This window comes from Brassica napus, chromosome A6, assembly GCF_020379485.1.
Source record: "Brassica napus cultivar Da-Ae chromosome A6, Da-Ae, whole genome shotgun sequence".
Taxonomy (NCBI): Eukaryota; Viridiplantae; Streptophyta; class Magnoliopsida; order Brassicales; family Brassicaceae; genus Brassica; species Brassica napus.
The window spans coordinates 22,949,382-22,972,035 of record NC_063439.1 but is presented as its reverse complement, the minus strand read 5'-3'; the positions used below and the strand labels follow the sequence as shown (position 1 = coordinate 22,972,035).

Below are 22,654 nucleotides of genomic sequence, written 5' to 3'. Positions count from 1 at the left end.
TTGACAAAACAAAGCATACGCCTCTCTCTCTTCCCTCTATTTTCTTACCCTCTCTCTCTCTAGCTTTCTAGAAATTCTGTTTTACACTACATGTGTTTATGATGGTGGTCGAAGAAGAAAGAAGTATGGAGGAAGGGCTTCTCAAGCTGAAGAACCAAAACGACACTTCACACTGTCGTATTACTGCCTGTGTTATCCTCAGCACTTTTGTCGCCGTATGCGGCTCCTTTTCCTTTGGTGTTGCGGTAAGTTATCATCTTACTTTGCTTGCTCTTTTTTTTTACAAATTTATATATTACAATCAGTAAATACTATGCTTATACAAAACTGAAAGAGTAACACTGTTTGTGGAACTAAAATTATAATGAAAAGTTACTTAAAAGCTCGCCCTATAACGATCGAACTCGTGGCCTTTAGAAATTGGGCTAATTATCTTACTAGTAGAAACTAAAACTAGTGTGTATATATGTATTGGTGACGTCATTTACGTGCCATGATCCTATCTATATATCCTTTACGTCTATTTTTTTGTAACTGTCCTTTATGTCTATTTGTTTAATTGTTTTTTTTAATGGTTTTTGCAGGTTGGTTATACTTCAGGTGCTGAGATAGGAATTATGCAAGACATGGGCCTTTCTATTGCAGAAGTATGCCTATCTGTTATTCTATTTTGATAAGCGAATATTAAGATTAAATTAATCATAAAGTACTGATTAGCAGAGACTGAGTCACTGAGAGTGACATATTCATACTAGATTCTTACATAGATAAGTACAACTGCATCAGGTTAACATGTCTTTTTTTATTTTTTTTAATTTTAACTCCGTATTATTTACTTCTTTTCATTCTAACTGAAATAGTTAACCTTCAATTCAAATGAAGAAAATGATATAACGTCGTTATCCCAAATAGTGAAGTTTATTACGTGTGGTTCACTTTTAAATTTAAAAGATAATTTTTGTTTTAAACAAATTTAAAAGATAATTTTTAATCGTAATATATATGACAACCCAACGAAAAATAATAAATTTGATTTTCTTGTATAATATTAATATATATAAGGTACCGTATATGTGGACTTATCGAAATCATTCAAAATAATATATATACTCTATCCTCTACAGTACTAGACGTTTAAAATATACTGAAATGCAAATGCCTTTACTTCTTATTATTACATATAGGAACATTGACATTGCTTTCAAAAAAACATTGACATTCACGAACAAATAAATATTTGTAAAACATCAAATCATTCCATTTTTGGTTTTTACCATTCAAACAATCATTTCTTTCTCTTTCATGTTTTTAACTTTCAGTTATTTAAAGTATAATAATTGATATGAATACTTAACATGTGTTAGTTTTCTAATTTTAGTAACTAGTATCCCACTTAAACAAACCTACTCATCAACTTTTGCGATTTATCTTTGGATTAACCTGGAATTCTTCAGTTTTCAGCATTTGGCTCATTCTCCACGTTGGGAGCTGCTGTCGGTGCGCTGTTCAGCGGTAAAATGGCGATCATGCTAGGAAGAAGAGGAGTAAATATATTTCTACCCTTTCATAATCTTACAGTTTTATGTCTAGTAGAATTTGATAATATCGTATTTTAGTTTTAACCATTTAAGAAAGAAAACATACATTTTCTTTTCCAACTAGAAATGTTATTTTGTTTCCTACCAATAACATTTTTTTCTGCTTTCATGATTTAAAGACAATGTGGGTGTCCAATATCCTCTGCATCACTGGTTGGCTATCCATCGCTTTCGCTAAGGTATTAAAAGATTTATAACCACAAACATATGTCTGTGCTGTGAAGTCATTATTTCTTAAAAATAACCAAACAATTTAGCTTGTGGTTAAATAAATCCAACAATTAAATAGTGTTTTGTTTGCATGCCTGGAACATGAAAGGATGTGTTGTGGCTGGACTTTGGAAGAATATCATCAGGGATAGGAATCGGCTTGATTAGCTATGTGGTAATTAACTTGTTAACTACTTACTGATACTTTAATAGTTTATATACATTTAACTTGTTAACAAGTTGCGTTGCTGTTTATTTATTACGTATATATATATATATATCGATTTAAAATTTAAAATACTTATATTATACATGGAGCAGGTACCTGTCTACATAGCCGAAATTACGCCAAAACATGTTCGCGGTACATTTACCTTTTCAAATCAGGTAATTTTGTTTTCTTTCTTTTCCAAACCATTAATACTTAGCTACAGAAAATATAACGAAGGCCGACAAAGAAAAGAAAAGCATATCAGCCAACATGAAATAAAGTTTGACTTTAGTTTGATAACTTTTTTTTTTTTTTTTTATAACTCTGGTATCTAGGTAGCCACAATCCCAACTATCCCCCGAAAGGGGTCCAGCGCCCCAACGGAATGGATGTTAAATCCGTTGTGGCCAAGACTCGAACCCGGGTGGCGGGCAGTACAGTTGTACCTCCTTTACCACCAAGCTACGAGCGCTTGGTTAAATAACTTTTTTTTTGATAACTTTACTCACCGATATGAGCAAACAATATAAAACTAAACAAAAATAAAATCAGTTGTGGTTTTATGGGGATATATATGCGCTCTCTTAAATAATATAAAAATGTATTTCACCAAAACTAAGTAAAAGTATTTCTGAAAAAAAAAATATAGAGAGAGAGTATAGAAGTAAAACATTTAAAACTAATAATTAATGAGTTTTTAATTGAAACACGATATCAAAACTTAAAAACTGAACGTATACGCTATCTCAACCCAAACAAGACGAAATTGTTTGACTAATTTTCTATTGATATGATCCAAAATTAGTCTGGCCCATCATCTAAATATATACAAACCTAATCCAAATACCACCATAATATCTATATTTGTTTGTATAATCGGAAAGTGTCAATCGTAAATCATATTTCAGAACTTGAAGAAATTTTAACTTTATTGTGAGTCCACTAACCCTTTTAAATTATCGTGTGACTAACTATTAGCTTCTTCAAAACGCTGGAGTCTCCATGGTTTATTTCTGCGGGAATTTCTTGGACTGGAGGATGATGGCTTTACTAGGTAAAATCAGTTATTATTTCATCACAGAATCAATGTGGTGGTGATGTTCAAATACAAAAGAAAGTGGTTATAAGTGTACAAATTACCTGACAAAAATCTACTATATTCCCGGTTTAGGTGCTTTACCATGCGGCATTCAAGCAATCGGTTTATTCTTTGTACCAGAATCCCCAAGATGGCTGGTTGGTTAATTTTTATATTTCTTAGTAAAACCCGTTATCGAATCTACTAACCATGAGAAGAAATAGAAGAACCTTAATTAAACTATTTCAATTTTTGAAGGCAAAAGTTGGTACGGAAAAAGAACTAGAAAATTCACTGCTTCGGCTTAGAGGGAGAGATGCTGATATTTCACATGAAGCTTCAGAGATTCAAGTGAGTTTTTACTATAGTCTTGTATCACAGGTTTTAAATGTATATTCATTACTTGACATGGCTTCAAATGTTACGAACTGCCCCGCCCTGCACCGCAGTTAACAGTAACAAAAATCTTTTATATATACCATATATCTATACGTTTTTATAACTGTTAAAACCGCATTGCAGTTAAACCGCTTGTTCCGCACCGCTCAAACCGCAGTTACCATTCGGAGAGAGATAATGTAGAGACTAGAGTCTGAATGATTTTTGTTTTGTTTTCAGCTTATGACCAGAATGGTAGAAAGTGATTCAAAGTCAAGCTTTTCTGATTTGTTCCAGAGAAAGTATAGACATACTCTCGTGGTACAGTGTTAATATATGTTGTAAAAATAAGTATATAAATTAATTTCCTGACTATAAATGGTTACATTTATCTGCACATCATTTTTACTACTCAGGTAGGAATCGGGCTAATGTTAATTCAACAGTTCTCAGGAAGTGCTGCTGTAATCTCTTATGCAAGTACCATTTTTAGAAAAGCTGGTAAGATTATGTTTTATATACACACACAGAGTAGCATTCTGTCTATTTGTATTTGCATATAAATTTTAAACCCCAATAGATTCTGTACTTTTTTTTTCTTTTCAAGATACTCATATTTCTTCTACCAATCAATTTCTTTTGCATTTAGCATGATGATTCCATTAAGTTACTTTCAATTTTGTTTTCTTTAACAATTAGTTTTGAAACAGGGTTTTCGGTTGCCATTGGATCTACGATGTTAGGCCTATTCATGGTAAGTATATACATTTCTTTTCAAATGCTTTATGAACACTAATACTACGTTTATGAAATCAAACTATTTTTTTCTACTCTTTATTCAACTACTAAGTTTTTGTGATGTTTGTGATTTTATCGATATTTTGGGGGTTAAACAATCAAACTTCAATGAATTTTTTAAACTAAGAAATTCTCTATATATAATTACAATTTCCATTTGTTTGTACTGTTCTTAGCATTGAGTGACATTTGTGGCTATTCGCAGATACCAAAAGCCATGATTGGTCTAATTCTTGTAGATAAATGGGGCAGACGGCCGCTCTTGTTGGTGAGTTTTTTTCTTTCTAATTACGCAATCATTTATCAACATATAAAAAATTGAAAGTTGTCTAATATTTTATTACAATTCGGACAATATAGACTTCTGCGTGTGGGATGAGCATAACTTGCATGCTTCTTGGACTCGCTTTCGCATTACAGGTTATTTACGTTTTTATATATATGTTTTTTGGTCATATATTCAATTCTGAACCAATGCTTTTGTATATTTGGTATGAGCAGAAAATGCAATTACTTCCAGAACTAACTCCAGTATTCACGTTTATATGCGTTACGGTAAAAGATTTGCTCAACTTTCACACCGTCCTATTGGAATAAAACGTAGTACAAACAAATAAACATTGATGTTATTCTTTCTTGGCAGCTGTATATTGCAACTTATGCAATAGGCGTGGGAGGTCTCCCTTGGGTAATTATGTCAGAGGTATACATGACTTATCTCAAACCTTTTTTTTTTTTCAAATGTATACCATTTTGTAAATAAATTAACTAATTAATATAAATGTATGACGTTTGTGTATATGCAGATATTTCCAATAAATATAAAAGTAACAGCAGGGAGTTTAGTTACGTTAGCCTCATGGTCAAGTAGTTCCATCGTCACTTACGCTTTCAACTTTCTATTCGAATGGAGCACTCAAGGTATGATCTTTGGAACAAAATTAAATAAATTAATAAGTTTATATAATTATATATATCTTAATAAGATTATTGGGTTATATATATAAAGGAACATTTTACATATTCGGGGCTATCGGAGGAGGAGCGTTGCTCTTTATTTGGCTGCTCGTTCCGGAAACGAAAGGATTATCACTTGAAGAAATACAAATTTCGCTTACAGGTCAGCCCGATGAGATAAGCCATATGTAGATTGAAATGTTTATATTTTTATTTAAATTCAGTTTATGATGCTATGCTCATCGACAAAGAGAATTTTACCCTTTTTCATTCTGTGATTAGTATTTTAGTTTTTCTAATACTTAATTAGCCATTTTATGTATTTTTCCGTGATTGTAATTAAACACGGCCTATGTTCATTGTATATTTGTATTCTATTTGTAAGATATTAAACAAAATGTATCATTCTACATCATTTACATATCAAAATGTAAAAAATGTAAAAAAACGTCTATAGATAATCAAGTGACGGTTTATGGTATCAGTATATAGACGTTTAAACGTCTATTGATTATCTATAGACGTGTTGTCCAAAAAAAAAAAAGATTTTCTATAGACGTTTAAAGTGATATACAATGTGATAACTGGCATAGTTAAGGTTTCTCACATCACATATTTTATCATATTGTACAAGTGTGTTTTATAAAGTAACTACATTCCAAAAGCTGGCTGCTTCAACGGTTTTCAATAGATTATAACACAGTTTTAAGAACATGTCCAAGCTTTCTGTTTGTTTTTTTAAGATGGTATAATAATAGTACTCTAGAAAGTGTTGTACTGACACCACCCAATTCCTACATGAACCTGAAATATTCAAATAAATTGTTTATTTAATTTTTCAATAGATAAAACCATGTAATATAGTGGTTGACTTCATCGTCTGTATGACTGTATCACTGATTCACCATCCGAATTAAAGTTTGGTAAACACGTAAAGTACGAGTGCGAGTTATTAACAAAATAAATAAAATAAAATAATACGTAAGTAATAATTACTTAATTTTAGTTTACAAAAAAAAATTACTTAATTTAATAGAAAATTCAGAAGTTAAATTTTTTTACCATGACATTGTGTATATACTTTCTTGTAACATTCCAGTTTTGTGCTATTTAAAAATGTTTAAAATTAATTTGATTATTTATGTATTCAAAATTACACTTATCTTTTTTTTTTGAAAAAACATAAAATACACTTATCTTATCAGTTGTACACAAAGAAATTCGAGAATTAAGCGTATCTGAACCAAAGTAGTGAAAAGATAAATGACAATTTCAAAAATAAAAATAAATAAATAACTTATCGAGAAGTAATCCATAGTATCGTGTGATTAAGTTCAAAACATGAAAAAGTCATATGATAATTATATAGTGAGTAAACAAAATTATTGAGCATTCTAAAAATTAAAGTGTCACTCATCACACAAAATGAGATATACGCCAAGTGAAAAGTGTGAAAAACCCATTAGCCATGTGCTTTCTCGGCGATGTACTTATTTCCGGAATAAACTAGTGAAGCTCTGTCTAGAATCGCCTTCTTCCACTTTGACATAACCTAATAATTTAAGTGTTGCCTACAATAAATAAATAAACAAATATATATATATATATATATATATATATATATATATATTACATACATCTGCGAAAGTAAATCGGAACCAACAGGGGCGGACCTAGAAAATAGTTTAATATGAGGCACAACATATAAATATATATTACTTTATAATTTAAAAAATTAAAATAATATACATTTTTAAAAGGCATTAGTCCTTAATTTTGTAAAACATGTATATATTAAAAGAAGATAATTTTCCGAATTTTAAATATCCATTTTTAGTAATATCATAAAATTATATATGTACATGGTAATTTCATTATAAAAATATTCATTCATTTTAGCTTAATTTTAATCTCAAGTATTGAAACAATATATTAAATAAAATAATTGTTTAAGTTAAATTTTAATAAATTATGTTTTTATGGAAAATCTAATATTAAAGAAAAGGAAATAAAACAGTTATAAAAACAATAGTTTTAGACAATAATAAAAACAAGAGAAAATAACTTATGGAAAAGTAATCAATGAAGTGTAGAAAATTTGAAAGAACAAACACGTAACAAAAAGGTTCGAACTTGGATGGCATAGGGCACACTTCAGCTTAAAAGACCACGAGATCTACACAATTCTCTCTCTCATATACTTGCAAGGAATTATATATAACTTAGTATGTGGCACGTGCCACACCTACTCCATACGTGGGTCCTCCCCTGGGAGCCAACCAATAATGCAGGGAATAATCCATCCACAATGTTATATTTTTAAAAAAAAGTTTTTGTAAAACAAGAAACGAAGAATTCTAAAGATACGGTCAGGGAACATGGAAATCAAATAGATATACGAAGTCAGAGCATGAGACCAGCATGTTTTTTTAAAATCGCTATTGTGAACACATTAGTAATAAAGGAGATTTACATAGTGGAACTGGTTGACAAGTCATAGCTTGTCCGCATTAAAAATGTTGGCCAAGTTACTGTAACTAATCACGTGTTATTGTCCCGTACGTGTCCTCTGCCCACTGTCACTTGCACTATTATTTTACAAAACAGTTTTGAACCGTACGTGAATATTGTTCGCCCCTTTACAGTGTGAACATTATAAATAGTAAAATAGAGTATCTGTATGTTCAAAACATGAACAAGAAGTATATCATTTATATATACATCATTTTTAAAAAAAAAATCAAGATTCTTCTGATTCAGTTTTGGTTTTATCTAAGAAAACATATAGTTTCATGGTCACTAAAACAATTAGCTGGTTGATCAATCACCAAAGCAGAATACACATCAAGCTCGTCTAAACTCCATTAATGGGTCACATCACGTCTTCGTGAGCTCAGTGTTACGGTCAGAAGTACATCAATGACCTACTACAACGATAGATGAGATAACCCATTTCATTCCATTCACATATGAAAGACTTCGAGATTGACAATCAATTTATTTGAAAGCTGATCCTGTATCATACTGACATATGTATATCAAATTGGCATTATTGAAGGCTCTATCACGTTCTAATTCGACTTGCCCGATCTACATATGTGTGGATCAGACGAAATATCGATAAATACGATTTTTAAATGTTCTGATGCCCTTCATTTCACGGTATGTTTTAATATGTACTAGGGACCACGGTTTATTCAATTATATTCTGTTGTCTGTTTGCCATGACATATTGACATGACACAGTGATTGACACAGCAAAGAAAACACCAAAGTTTTTTAAATAATGATAGTCAATTTCACAATGCGCCACTGATCATAACCTAACCTAACTGATGGACTCGCTTCAATATTTTTTTTGGCTTCTGTTTTTCGACGTCTTGTTTATGTTTTTGTTAAAGTTGTTAAATGCAGTCTCTCTTTTTTTTTGTTCACCTTTAAATGCAGTTTCTAGAAATCAAATATCATATATCACTTTCACATACGCTAAAGACGCATGTTACAAAATGACCAATGGTAAGAGTTTTGTCGATGCATACATTGTGATAGCTAGTTGCATAAGTTGCCCCACTTTAATAGTTAAATTTTCATATATTCAATTGTTTTTGACGCCAGAAATTTTGGCTTCACTTATTTCGTATAAATCAATAATAAATCGTATTTTATTAACTCGTTATTGCGAGTCAGGAGAAGTACATTTGCGATCAAGATTGCTTGACATGATATGGATAGGGGACCATGTTTTGTTTAATCATATTGTGTGTTGAGAGTAATCTACTTGTTGTTTTCATTTGCGTATTAAATATATTTTTATATTTTCAGTTCGATTATCAAATTTTGTTTTTATGATCCTTGCTAGTAATCTCTTTAGTTATTAGTATTGACTGATATACAACTTAAAACTTGACTCCGCCACATACAAATAGTAAAAAATATACTGAATGATAAAATACAAATTAACAACTGGTTTTAAATTTATCCTAATATTAGCATTTTATAAATAAGTATTGAATGATATTTACATATTCAGTTTTCATGTGAATGATATGCAGCTTTTTCACGGTTTTGTATTTTTCAGAAATATGACTAATCCCCCAAATACATACAACAGTTAAACATATATATACCAAATAAGAACATAAGAAAACGTATTTAAACTAATTAATCTCCCTAGTTTCATGATACGGCGATGAATGATATATCACTTATATTATCCACGTTCACGTTCTAAAACATGATTCAGAAATTTTTATCATTTATAATATCATCAAATCTTTATGTTTAAACGTTTTTGAAAATTACTAGTAATTTCACTAAATCAAAAATGTAAGACCAATTAATTGAGATGAAATGTTTGCATAGAACTGATATTTACACTGAAGATGCCGAATTTATGATTACACCTCATAGATAAACTTTGCAAACTGCACCAACCCATCCAAATAAGATTCCTACCTAGGTTGTATGTTAAAGTAACCATTGAAGAAGTTGTTCTTGACTGGAAAACTATATTACATTATTGTTGATGGGTTTAAGCCTTTGAAGGAGTTTTGAGATTGGGTTTTCAATGTTAATACTTCCCTGGATTGGGTTTTATAATTAGCCTTTTGTCTTTTCTTGAAGATGCAAACATAATTGAGCTGCAACTCCAGCTTTAGATCAGCCTGGCTTGTTAGTCGTTTATTCTTTCTTTTTTTTTGGAGCAAGAGCTTCAAATGTAGTTTTAGGATACATATTTTAGCCAGGTTAATTATACTTAGGTATGTTTGTTTGCTTGTTAGTTAGAAAAACCTAATGGAGTTGGACCTCCTCTTATTTGAAAGCTGAGGTTAAAAGAATCCTTATTTGGGTCAAAGAAATAAAAACAAGAAACAAAAGACTATACTTTCGTGGATGATTAAATTTTAATTTATATAAATGGAATAGTAATAAACCATAATGTTACGGTACACCATATACTAAACCAGTATTTTTGTAACAAATGTTCCATCAAGAGAATTTAATATTGAGATGATGAAAGACTTTCAACTTCATTAGAACATCTATTCCAAACTTCGTTAGTTCTGAAAGAAACATGAGAAGCAAAGCGGTTGAGTTGATAATAGAGAAACATCACTTTTCTAATCTCCATGTAGTATTGTTTTTCAGCTTTTACTACCTTCACACAACAATCTCTAGAAATAGTTTTTTTTCTCGTAAGAATCTTTTCAATAGCATCTTCAGTACATTTCTTACAACTACTTTCCATTTTATCCTTGCAGGTTCCGAGATACATCATGTATTTTGTTGGGAGGTTTTCAAGCATATTAAAATTGTAATCTTGTGAAGCCGGGAATACTGCCTCCACTGCATCCATCTCGGGACCAAGATTAACCAATGGGTGGTTGTTACCATTTTCTCGGCCCAAACTTGGATACACAAGTGATACCAAAGTAGATATGGAAAAAGCCATGGAAATTTTCTTAAGCTCCATTATGTCTGATATTTTTTAAAAACTTTTTATTTTAATTGTTTTTCTCCTATTCCCGTGATCTACAAGTGTGCATATATAATAATCCACTAGTTAAGATAACCAAGATACCGCATTAGAATTAAGAAAACGAGCTAAATTTATTATTTTATATTATATAGTTAAAATAGTAGAACAAACCACTAGTTTAGAATACATCTTATAATAAATCAGTATTTAATAACAAGGTTGAATCAAGATTATCAAATCTTGTCATTGCGAGATAAAGATGGACTTTCAACTTCAGCAGAACATATATCCCAAACTTTGTTAGTTGTAAAAGAAACTTGAGAAACAAAGCGTTTGAGTTGATAAAATTGAAACATCAATTTTCTAATCTCTACGTAGCATTTTTTTCCAGCGTTTACTACCTAGATATAGTTTTATTCGTAAGAATTTTTTCAATTTACATCTCTTTTAACCATCACCCATCTTATCCTTGCCGTTTTCTTAGGGGTGGGCAAAAAACCCAAACCGAACTGAACCAAACCAACCAAACCGAAGTTAAACCGAACCAAACCAAACCGTGTTCTTTATGTAACCCAATTGGTTTATGTTTTACTCAACCCGAACGGTTTGGTTTGGTTTGGGTTCAAACCGAACCAAACCGATAATCCAATATATATATATAATAAAAATATATATGATATATATATATGTATTAACATATTGCAAATTTTAGTTAAAGTTTCGTTTTTCATTTTTTCATAATTTCCATATCTTTAAAAAAAAATATAAATACGATTCAAATAATACTATTATATATAAAATCATGTAGCATAAGTTTTTATATTCTCACTCTATCGTTTATGAGTTGATTGTTTTTTAATAAAAGTATAAAACTGATGCCTTCATATTTTATAACCAACCCGAACTACACCGAACCAAACTAGACCATTATAATGTAAACCGAACTAAATCTAAACCAAACCAAACTGAACCGAACCGAATTAAACCCAAACCGAACCCAAACCAAAGCTACTTTGGTTTTAATTGGTTTGAGTTTTATAAAACCCAAATTACCCAAACCAAACCGAACCCAAACCGAACCCGAAACTAAACCGAAATGCCCACCCCTACGTTTTCTAGATACGTTGTAAATTTTGGTGGGAGGGTCTCGAGCATGTACATATTATAATCTCCAACTACATACATTGTTTTAAATTTATTTCATCAAATGCCTTGTTAGTGTAAACCCCGAGGCTATAAACATTAATGAAATTTTGTGTTTAAACCATGTCTTACTTCAATATTCCATTTGGCTATATCCAGAACCAGCCATGCATCTCCCAAATCCAAAAAAAAAAAGATTTTTAGAAGCATATATGTTTTCTGCAAATAAATGTAAAGAGCTTTGCCTAGTCATGTCTTATTAACCTTTATTAATTAGAAGTACAAAGATCTTTAAGAGAAAAAGAGAGAAGGGAATAAACCAACAGAAACATGAATCAATTTGACTGTGAATGTGGATCCAATCTCAATTCAAATAAATGCTGTCCAAGACGGCAAAACCAGCCGCAACACCACCTTCATCTGATGACGAGACCTTTGTGCGCATCAGATAACCGCTCTGCTCGTTTATTATAACTCTCTCCTTGTTCCTACACGTTAGCTCAAAAATTTATGCCACAACATATTAAGTAGAGACTCAATTTCAAGCTTATACCAAACTCTTCTTTCTACTCACAGTACCTGAGGTAAGCACCATAGATTCCAAGTTCTGATATAGCTTGATCTCTGTGGTAAACGCCTTCTCGCACCAAGAAAACATTTGACACTTTTGGGAATATCCTCTGCATTAGGATATACGCAGCGTTCTCTTCCTCTCCTTCTTTCTGCAACCTCAGAAGATTTTCCCTCACATCATCTCCATAGATGTTGTTACCTGAAAGAATCCAAGAACATAAGCTTAGAATATGAGGGGGAAGTACAGTAGGAAGACTCTAGGGGACTTCAACAGGGTTCTAACCTCCTCCTTCTCTCTGAGGCTTCATAACAAACAACTCAGGTTTCTCAATTGCTTTCTTGATGATTTCTGGATCGTCCAAGCTCCAAAGTCCAGCAAAGCATTTCCTCAGCTTAGCAACGTCATCTTTGTTATCCATAAACCTGTTTATCGAATGTTCAGTTTCAGCTTCCCTGCAAGATAAAAAGATGATGATCTGTTTTACCTCTCGAGAACACCTGGTTTTGCAAGTTCTTGCTGGATTTTCTTGGTGCCAGCTAAGTGATAAGCTATAGAGGGGCATTTAACTGCTGAGGACTGCTCTATAAGCAGCCTAGCATTCCATTCCTTCAAAAATCACAACACTGATTCAGAATATTCTTAAAATGGTCAAGCCACAAAATGGGAAAGAAGATACTTTACTTACTGATTCAGACGGATAATCTCTGGGAGTATAGCCTGATCTGTAATAAACCACCGAGACTTCTTGGCCATCACTGCAACAACAACAAAAGCTCTTTCACATAGTTTTCAACAATAAATGGTTTTAAAAAAAAACAACTACTTACACAATAAGGGTTCCATCCTCTTGTACACTCCCTTCTGTTTCGACTTCTGCTAAACTCTTCCTAATGGTTACAATACTGTGCGTGTTTTGAAGTTAAAGAAGAGCAAAAAACACCTTATATAGTATAAAAATTCGAGATAGAGCCTCGGAAAAGCGGAGAAACAAGATATAAAAGAGGATATTTTTCTCTCAGTACACTGCTTAGCCAATGCTGATCGTACATGTTGCGTTCATCCGGCTGCACAACTATCATGACTACCGCTCTGAAACAAAGAAAGATTCTATCTTTAAACATGAAACATTTGGAAATAAGTTCTTTGGCTCTAAGGCTAACCTTGGGTTGTTGTACTCCAACCAAGCTTTAGCCATTGCGTCAGCAAACTGGCTATTGGATGTGTTTTTGGGTACACGTTCAGAGTCTAGGCCAAGATGATCCCCATGAGATCTAAGCAATGACCTGCAAACAAGAGAAAGAAAAGAAATTTAAAAAAATGTAAACCTTTAAGCTAAATCAGAAGATGGTGTAGTATGGGAGATAAACGTACTGGTGTAGCTCGGTAACAAGACGACCAAAGCCTGGAAAGGAACACGAAATAGTATTCATCTCTATCTGAAGAAGTGATTTTGTTTCTTCGTCCAGCATATAATCTGACCGGTGTAAACCCAAACGAATGTCCTGCAAACACAACCACAGACAAATGATTATAATCCAGAACATTCTTACCAAGGAATCAAGATTAACATGAAACCAGACCTCTTTCTTGTTGCTTTCTAGCATCTTGGAGTGAATGTCAAGAAGTCTAGATGTAAAGATGTCGGCTTTCTTCGTTCTGCAACATATAGATAATCAATCAAAGACAGCTACTTTCAGATAGAGAGATAGAAAGAGAGAGAGAGAGTTTAGATGAAGTAAAACCTGGAGAGACTGTCCTGTATGAATTTGGCATCCAAGCTGACACGATCAACCAGTTCATTGAAGATAGGAGCAACTTCACAAGCTTGCTTCCAGTAACTTTCTGGGAACTGAGTTGGCAGCAATGAAATCGGCGCGTGCGTCATCCCAACCCCTGGAACTGTTCCTGATTTCTGTAAATCAAAACCTTCTCATCAAACACATTCTTGTTTATATCATCCATAACAAGTGATATCTAAGCTTGATTCAGATGGATAATTCAAATTAGCTACACAAGACTCAATACAGATGATCAAAGTTTGAATCTTTCCTCCAACTTTATTGGGAACACATCATGCCCAAACCTCATGTTTGTCTGATTGAAACATCAAAAGGCGGGAGCTTGAGAGTGGGGACAGCAACTAACCTGATAAGTTTTGTCACCAACGACGAGCCCGTGAAGGGAACACCAAACGAGAGCATCATAGACCAGTTTCTGGACAAACTCGTCGTCAAAGTTTTCGACTTGGAACATGGGTTTGTGTGATTCCATCGCAAGAGATCTCCCACACGCCTCAAATGGACCAATGAAAGTGGAAGAAGAAGAGTTAAAAGAGAGAATAGCAGCCACTGCCTGTTTGCAAGCCTTTTGGAGGATCACATCACGTTTAAAACATGTTCGTCTGCCAAAGATCACTACGACGACTTTTCCAAGGAATAATATTATTCTAATTTAACATCTGAGATCTCTCTCTAGAAAAGTTAAAATCTCTAATTGTTTGAACCAAATGATTTTAATCTAAGAAAAAGCGTTTAATACAGTACAGTATAGTCAAGTTAGAGATGCTTTTTGAACACTATCCAATTTTTTACTCAAAAAAAGATTTCAAAGTTTTTGTTCTCCAGCATCATCTACTATAGAACCACTGCTTTGGCAACATTTAAAACATCTTTATGAAGTGGTCACTGGTCAGGCAGGTGAGAGTGGTTAGTAGTTGAAAACTTGTCTTCTTAGCTGCAGGACCTCGTTCTATACAAATTGAATTCATTTGGGGATATAAACTATAAGTAATGCAGCCAACAACACAACACAACTCTTTATCTTCTAAAAGGACCCCAGCTAGTTGCCTGATCGTAAAGAATCCACCAATAACTTTTTAAGTAGAAGAGAGATGACAGAAGCAACAAATGAAACTAAAAACTGGTTCCAACAAGGTTTACAAGGCAAAATTCTCTTTCTGATGTCTTTGCACTTATTAATAATGGTTCTGGAGCATAAACGCAAAGTGGATTTCTCTAGGGCCTAATCAGATAACATTCAAGCTTTAGTTGCAACAGAGACTAGAAGAAAATGCCAATTGTGTAGAGAAAACCGACTCAGCCAAAAAAAAATCAAAGGGCGGGTTGGATTTTATCCTTTTTCGGAAATTCAATCCGGCCACAGAGACGCCAGTAAGCTCCTGTGTGGAACAGAGACTTCTCAAAAACCCAGATGTCACGTACGAGCACCTGCAGAGCCAACAACCTTATATAACTCACTTGCAGGTAAGAGAAGTTCTTAAGCTTCCAAATTGGTTACAGTAAGAAAACTATTATTTGTTGTAGCCTAGAAACAATCATAGCTTCCTCCTGATGCCCCTATTGCAAAAATGAAGAGAAAGAAATGATTCAATATACTTAACCTCTTTTTTCTTGTCTCCAGCTACTACATTGCCTTTTGCATCGTAGGCTTCAAATTTCTGAAGATAGTAATGATATCCAGAACTCAGTACAGCTTCAAATGCATTAGATACAAACTGGTGACTAAAGATAACACTGACCTGCTTTGTCAGAAACTCAAGTGTCAGTTGTATGAATGCTTTACTAAGGTCCGTCCTGTCGATGCCTATCTGAAGAGTTGTCAAAAGGATGAAAAAAATATTAGGGTGAGGTTGAAAATCCACCAGTGTCCTGTTGCTTCAGATTCAACAAATGTATTGTATAAACACTTGCCAGTCGAGCTTGCAAAGTTTTGATTTTGATGACCGGCTCAACCATTTCCCAGTACACACTACCCCACATGGCTTCTCTTTGTTTAATTTCGTTCTTCAATGCCTACATTAAAAAAGAAACCAATAATTGAGCACAGTCTTTATGATACAAAAAACTGATAACCAATTCGTTGGAAAGCTTACAGAATACATCCTCTCAGTTACGTTTTTCCTTATAGTCTTCTTGTCACCATTCGCCATCATAATGTTAATCTGAAGAAAACCATGCATAGCTATTAGCTAACTCGAGATGATTTGTAAAAAAAAACTCACTATAAGAACCAAAACCAAGTGTACAAGCACACACCTCTTTGTACAGCTCTAGTGCTTCTATGTAGAACTTGTTCTTTGAGTACCCAGTCTTTCTTAACTTTGCGATAGCGTAGGCACTTCTTAGCTGAAAATTTAGAGTTTTGACATGTCATTACTATATTTTTGGGATATAGATTCCAGTCTAGATAATGGATGGAGATGTTTCAACCTCCCGTACGAAGTCCTCTTTGGTTCTTTTCCATCCGCTTCTTGTGAAACATCTATAATGCAAAAGAAAGTAGTTAGCAACTCAATTCTAGGAGAAAATTTATGCTCAGACAATACTTGGGACTTCAGAAAGTGACTACCAGTGAAAAATGAGAAACAGCATTTTTCAAAACAAAAAAATTGAGAAAGTTAGTCTAATGCTAAAGTTACCTTCGCCACCACGGGATTTTCTCATGGAGTGCATAGGGTTCGTAAACAAATCCAGGGCTTACCATGGACACTCTAACAGCTCCCTGCATTTGTAAATAGTGATGTCGTGTGAGACATCAAACCATAGGAAACAACTAACATTTGAAAGAAAGAAAAAATGCAAGAGTGGGGAACTGAAATTGAGTTAGTTAACACACCGTTTTCTGTAGCTGAGGTGGAGCCTTTACTTGCGTTGTAGCATACCTTTTGTCACTGCTAAACGGAACAGACTCTGTAATCTAAGACACACACAAGAAGAAACAACAAAAAATCATGTCTATGATCAGACCCCAAATTGGTCAATAAGCCAATGATAAGTCTGGTGATTACCATTGTAGATCGAAGCAAATGTGTGCTGGCAGCGTTGTGGCTCTCATATAAGCGTGAACACACACTTTTTCCAAGAGTGTCAGGAACTGGACATGTCAAATTACATTACTAAATAACTCATAAAGGATCAATTTCACAGTCAAACAAGTGGAGAAATTGGGATGTGGACTCATTACCGTGACAAAGAGAAGAATGATAGCTCCTCCAACGCCCCAATCTGAAACCATTTCCAGCTTGATTCCAAGAGAACTCATTTCCACTCCGAAAACTGGAAACAAAAGATAAAAATGGATTCTTTTTAAGCTGATGCAAGTTATATATCACATCGAAGTAATCGAAACTGGATGGAGATGCTAAAGATCGAATCTTTTTGCGCTAAACTGAGCTTCGTAGATTCCAAAAGGTTCAACAGCAAACGATTCACGCATTTCCCAATGCAAATCAAAGGAAGAACAATCAAGTTAGGAAGCTGCTTACGGAAGTGAAGAAGATTCTCTTAATCCAGCTGTTGTCAACAGTGAGCGAACTGTCTGAAACCTCCTCACGAGCGCCATTTTCGATCTCAAAGAAAAACCCTAGCTTTCATTTGATCTCAACTCAACTCCCATCCTGTTCGACTTCGATCGACGGGGTTTAAGGTGGATGAGATTCGCTACGTCGCGGAGCACCGTATGACGATGTGCCTCTCTTCTAGACTGAATACGTGTCGCTACTCTGGAAACGCAGACGCACGTTTCTGACGATAAGCAAAAAAAACATGAGACGCAACTCTGGAACGCAGACGCAAGTTTCTAACGATAAGCACAGGTTGCAACAACACAACCGCAGAAAACATATTTTAATAACCAAACCGCGACAATGGAGACCAAGTGAACCAACACAAACTGAAACGCCTAGGACAAGCAGCAAAATCGCGTTTTAGGACGCGTTTAAAAGAATCTTGGTTTCTTTTGTTCATTATATTACACAGTACAATAACGAACATCACATCACCAAAGGCAAAAAAAAGAAGAAGAAAAGAACATGAATGACTCAAAAGTGTTCCAAAACAATGTCCATTTGTCCTATTTTGTCTCAATTCTTCATTGAGCGTTTCACTTTTTCCTGTTTGAAGAAGAAGAAGACGCTTTTCAGTTATTGGACGGTCAGAGAAATGGCAGCAGATCGAAGCTTCAACTCATCTTCTTTCCATTTGGATTCCGGTGCAGCTGCTCCAGCTATAAATACCTTTTCAAGAAACACAGACGAAACAAATGAGTCAATATGAATGTGGAAGTATGAATCTTTAAGAGTAATCTTGAGTTTGCAGCAGAGACCCTCCCCCTGTTCACAGCTGCTACTAGAGCAATACGTTCTTCATCTCTCCCAAACTCGTATAGGTAGTAATTTCTGCATCCAAAGATAAACAGATGAAGAACATAAACTGCCGGAACTGATGGGAGTATAGTTCAAAAGGAGACTTGCCTGAATCCTTCTTCTTCCTTAACCTTGATTGTACGAGCAGAATAAATCGTTGCCGCACCTGCTCGTGGTTGAAGATATTAACAATGACCAGAACCAAAAATGCAAGAACAATCAAAGAATCTCAAATGCAAGACTGTAAATGATTTTCCAAGACGCATATGATTTAGAGAACCTGGAACAAAGATTCTTGCAGCTTCCTTCAGTGATCCCAATTCAGATATATCTTTAGCCTAATTGAATCAGAGAGCAGTTGATGAGCTATCCGGAAAAGTGAACTTCTCAAAGAGCGAGAATGTTTTTGGTGCAAACCTCTAAGAAAGTGATCTTAAGGGAATTGGAAGGGCGAATGACTACGCTCACAACTTCTGATCTGCATCAATACATAAGTTGTCACACAAGCCTTCTAGTGATCAACTTGTAGTTGAATCGAACAGTTTACAGAGGGAAGAGTGACAACTATTACCCATCAGGAGATGCGAAACGGGCAGCAAAAGTCTTTGGCTTTGCCTTGTCCCCATAGAGAGACAATCCTGCAGAGTAATCCTAACACATGAAGTAACATACCATGTCAAGAACAATGATCACTTCATTTAGAAGAAGGATTTAAATAGGTTTTCTAATTCAGACTTCATTAATAGGATTCACTGCAACAAAACCTCTTCAACGCCAAATCAAATTGGCTAGAACAACCATTGATTTAGACACAACTTGGCAGCTAGTCAGCTAGATAAGTGTTCTCACTCACTAATTAATTAGAGACTATAAATAATCCTACTTCATCCTTGAACTTCAACAATGCCAACTCTTCTTACTTCTCATCCATAAACAACCAAAGTCTACAACTTTAACCAAGTGAGTATTAAAGGACTCAAGCCCAAGACTGTATTTAACCAAATGAGCAGCCTTTGCATGATATTAAACGAAACTACACTCATTAATTCGCATTCACAAGAGATACACACCTCAGGCTCCGTGAAGTCAATAAACTGAGGTGGAACTCTGATCGAGAACCCATCGCCAAAGTACTGGAACCAAGAGTTAGTATTGGCAATGGCGAGTCTAGCCGGTTTGGGAGACTTCGAAGGTTCAGCTAAAGACTCCAGAAGTGGGTTCTGAAATATGAAGGAGACGAAACAGAGAGATGCTGTTCTGAGCACCACATCTCTCCGAAAGGTGGGGACTTTAAGAGATGCAGACGGTCCTAGCAGAAAGAGACTCTTAGGTCTTTTAGGGTTTTGGGGTTTGAGGTTTGGGGGATGGAGAGAGAGGAGGGAGTGAAGTAGAATGGCCATGTGGAGAGGAAGAAGATAAAAGAAGAAGATTTCATCATAGCTTGTAATGGATAAGAAGTTGTTACTAGCTGAAGATAACTAGGAAGACAAAGGTGCAAGCTGAGGGATAATTTTGTAACTTCGTGGTTAATTTAAGAGTCATTTAATCATTTATGTCTTTGGGCCAAATCATTTTAGGCCCATTAAGCCCAAAGTTTTATAACTGGTAAATGATTCTCGGAGCTTGACACGGCGAAGTAATGGCGGCGAGCGAGAACTCCACGGAGGCGGAGTCACGGTACCTTTATGTACTCTCTGCTTTCCTCGCAATGGAGCCGGTGGACTCCGTCATTTCTCTCGCGAGGTATACACCGTCACTTCCGCCGTCTCCGCCGTGAGCTTCTTTGTTTAGTTTGTTCCGGCATTTGATTCTTGCTTTCTGTATGTACTTTTTAATGTAGAGGATGTTCCGGAGGATCACTTACGGAGAGTGTCCAGAGGTTTCTCTGGGAAACTTGCGTTAAAGCTGTAAGTAAAGTTACACTCTTCTGCTCTGCTCTCGTTATACACTAGCCAGAGAAAGTTAGGAGCTTTATGTTAAGACTGAAACTTGAGTAGTATTAATGTGTGAGTTATTCTACACTTTTGTTTTGAACTCTTTCATCTGTGTAGACTGCGAGTGGTAACGCATCATACGCGAAAAGGTTACTGAAGAAACTCATAACTGAAGTTGAGTTGGAGAAAAGTGAAGTGTTAGATGAAGTGTACGAAGAGTATGCTCTTCACATGTCAGCGGCTTCTAAGGTGTACTTTTTTGTTGTTATTGAGGTTTCCTTAGTTTTTCGTAATTGGTGGAAAACAAAACTGAGTTTGAATGGGTGGTTAGGAAGATGCATTGGTGAAAGAAAACATAAGGATCACCAAGTTCATCTCTTTTCTGTATCCAGAAGGTGAAATCTTGTCTTTACTCATTGTTCAGTGAAATCTTGCTTGCTGTGATGTGTTTGCGGACTCATCTGTAGATTGTTTTTAATAGGTTTATACAACATTCCAAGCTGCCCAAGTTCAAGGAAACTAATTGTGCCGCTGCAGTGTTCATTGAACATGCTTGAAGGAGATACCGGGTAAGAGTCTTGTCATATGATTATTTGACTACCACAGATTCATTTAATGCACGAGTCTCTCTCTACATCGTTCACTTTGTGTCCTCTGTGTCGAGCAGGTGTTCAATCTGGCCTTCAAGTTTGTTTTTGTCAGAGTTTGTTCTGTCATATCCAGAGTTATTCACTGATAAATCCTGTTTTGAGGTTAGTTTGACATCATGAAGTTTAAGTACTTCTGATCAATTCTGTTCACTTCATGATTTTGATTGGGTCTTGTTTAGGTTGGTTCTGGAGTTGGTTTGGTCGGGATTTGTCTTGCACATGTAAAGGCAAAGAAGGTATCCTTCATTACTTATTTCCAACTTTCTCATCATATAAGTACAAAGGCATGTTGAGTCACAAAATTTCTCTTGTGCTAGGTGATACTAACAGATGGAGATCTCTTAACTCTCTCTAACATGAAGCTTAACTTGGAGAGGAACCACTTAAACTATGAGGACGAGCTGCTCAAACAACACGGAGAAGCTGAGAGTACAGTGAGTAGAAGTTTCTTTGTGCTTTCTGATTCATAGTATATATGATTACACTTCATTGATTGTTTCTCCATTAAGCAGCGAGTTAAATGCATCCATCTCCCATGGGAAACTGCAACGGACAGTGAACTGAGCGAGCATCGTCCAGATATTGTGTGAGTAAACCCAAGAACCATTTGTTAAAAGATGTTTGCTTATGTCTCATTAACCCTTACGTTCTTTATCAGTCTAGGCGCAGATGTAATCTATGATCCTTCATGTTTCCCTAATCTACTTCGGGTTCTAGTAGCCCTTTTAAGAGGACCAACCAAAAGAGACAATGGCTCTCTCGAGACTGAAAGACGCAGCCCTGCAGTGGCTTATATTGCATCTGTGATCCGCAATGCAGACACTTTCAATGCGTTCTTGACACTTGTGGATCAAATGGATCTTTCCATCACAGACTTGACGGAAGAACTTAAGCCTCCGTATGAGCTTTTACCGTATATGCATTCGTATGACCGCTCAAGCGTCCGGCTCTTCTCAATATCCTCCAGATAATCTGTTAAGCATTTTTGTTACTTTACAACTGAAACTACAGGTTCTTTGAAACTTGTTACTATATGGTAGTTGGTTGATCAGGTCAAAGGTTTGGTTGTTAAAATTGCCGTGAGTGTTTCATCTGGTTGTAGCAAAACAACCGCTAAACACTATCACTGCTTGTTACTACAAAACGTTAAGAGTTTGGATTTGAAGAAAACTTATCATCCTTGTGATATTCTGATACGTTTGAAGCTAGTAGACTGCCAATACTTTACCAGTAGGTTACGGGTTAGCCCAATAGAAAAGCAAGACAAGAGAAGCAAGTTGGAGGAAAGGATCTAGAAGAGTAAGGAATGAATAAAGTAGGCAAAAGCACATGGGGTGCTTTGTCATGAGGTATGGGTGTGTGTGCATTGCTTCTTGCTTCTTGGTAGTCATATAGACAAGAGGACATGGGGTGTCTCTTAGTATTAAGGTTGTACGTGTGTGCAACCTAGGACTAGTACAAAGTAAGAGTAGGACTAGTAC

At 34.9% G+C, this 22,654-nt stretch overlaps 5 protein-coding genes across 7 annotated transcripts; 2 read left to right on the top strand and 3 right to left on the bottom strand.

Annotated features, from left to right (window-relative positions):
• On the top strand, positions 1-5,651 carry LOC106411564 (sugar transporter ERD6-like 17). 3 transcript variants are annotated; one of them, XM_013852352.3, is made up of 18 exons: positions 1-245; positions 585-647; positions 1,455-1,544; positions 1,718-1,777; positions 1,918-1,983; positions 2,130-2,195; positions 2,998-3,073; positions 3,191-3,255; positions 3,356-3,448; positions 3,716-3,796; positions 3,892-3,976; positions 4,186-4,229; positions 4,479-4,541; positions 4,634-4,693; positions 4,775-4,828; positions 4,917-4,976; positions 5,080-5,194; positions 5,283-5,651. In XM_013852352.3, exons 1-18 carry the CDS (start codon positions 99-101, stop codon positions 5,420-5,422), a joined length of 1,428 nt encoding a protein of 475 aa, XP_013707806.2. In that variant the 5' UTR covers positions 1-98; the 3' UTR covers positions 5,423-5,651. The 3 variants fall into 3 exon arrangements, with proteins under 3 accessions (XP_013707806.2, XP_048591155.1, XP_022543439.2); XM_022687718.2 differs by having other exon boundaries at positions 72-245; positions 4,917-4,961; positions 5,145-5,194; XM_048735198.1 differs by having other exon boundaries at positions 4,634-4,828.
• Positions 5,652-12,078: 6,427 nt separating this feature from the next.
• Positions 12,079-15,049, bottom strand: LOC106410318 (glutathione synthetase, chloroplastic). Its single transcript, XM_013850813.3, has 12 exons — positions 14,572-15,049; positions 14,169-14,338; positions 14,007-14,082; positions 13,798-13,928; positions 13,587-13,709; positions 13,435-13,515; positions 13,254-13,334; positions 13,112-13,181; positions 12,911-13,032; positions 12,709-12,848; positions 12,432-12,624; positions 12,079-12,340 (listed from the first exon to the last, which is right to left on the bottom strand). Exons 1-12 carry the CDS (start codon positions 14,695-14,697, stop codon positions 12,217-12,219), a joined length of 1,437 nt encoding a protein of 478 aa, XP_013706267.2. The 5' UTR covers positions 14,698-15,049; the 3' UTR covers positions 12,079-12,216.
• A 268-nt stretch (positions 15,050-15,317) lies between these two features.
• On the bottom strand, positions 15,318-17,958 carry LOC106410319 (39S ribosomal protein L45, mitochondrial-like). The gene is made up of 12 exons (XM_013850814.3): positions 17,711-17,958; positions 17,410-17,501; positions 17,234-17,319; positions 17,062-17,142; positions 16,865-16,947; positions 16,656-16,707; positions 16,482-16,571; positions 16,319-16,387; positions 16,137-16,238; positions 15,965-16,033; positions 15,827-15,883; positions 15,318-15,653 (listed from the first exon to the last, which is right to left on the bottom strand). The coding sequence occupies exons 1-12, from the start codon at positions 17,785-17,787 to the stop codon at positions 15,537-15,539; spliced, it is 975 nt and encodes a 324-aa protein (XP_013706268.2). The 5' UTR covers positions 17,788-17,958; the 3' UTR covers positions 15,318-15,536.
• Positions 17,959-18,134: 176 nt separating this feature from the next.
• LOC106410320 lies at positions 18,135-20,100 on the bottom strand. Its single transcript, XM_013850815.3, has 7 exons — positions 19,660-20,100; positions 19,161-19,240; positions 19,007-19,067; positions 18,870-18,927; positions 18,698-18,755; positions 18,550-18,622; positions 18,135-18,460 (listed from the first exon to the last, which is right to left on the bottom strand). Exons 1-7 carry the CDS (start codon positions 19,987-19,989, stop codon positions 18,368-18,370), a joined length of 753 nt encoding a protein of 250 aa, XP_013706269.2. The 5' UTR covers positions 19,990-20,100; the 3' UTR covers positions 18,135-18,367.
• Positions 20,101-20,152: 52 nt separating this feature from the next.
• LOC106406938 (protein-lysine N-methyltransferase EEF2KMT-like) lies at positions 20,153-22,352 on the top strand. The gene is made up of 10 exons (XM_013847689.3): positions 20,153-20,332; positions 20,430-20,496; positions 20,641-20,772; positions 20,855-20,918; positions 21,005-21,092; positions 21,191-21,275; positions 21,353-21,409; positions 21,491-21,607; positions 21,686-21,759; positions 21,832-22,352. Exons 1-10 carry the CDS (start codon positions 20,229-20,231, stop codon positions 22,142-22,144), a joined length of 1,101 nt encoding a protein of 366 aa, XP_013703143.2. The 5' UTR covers positions 20,153-20,228; the 3' UTR covers positions 22,145-22,352.
• Positions 22,353-22,654: the final 302 nt, after the last annotated feature.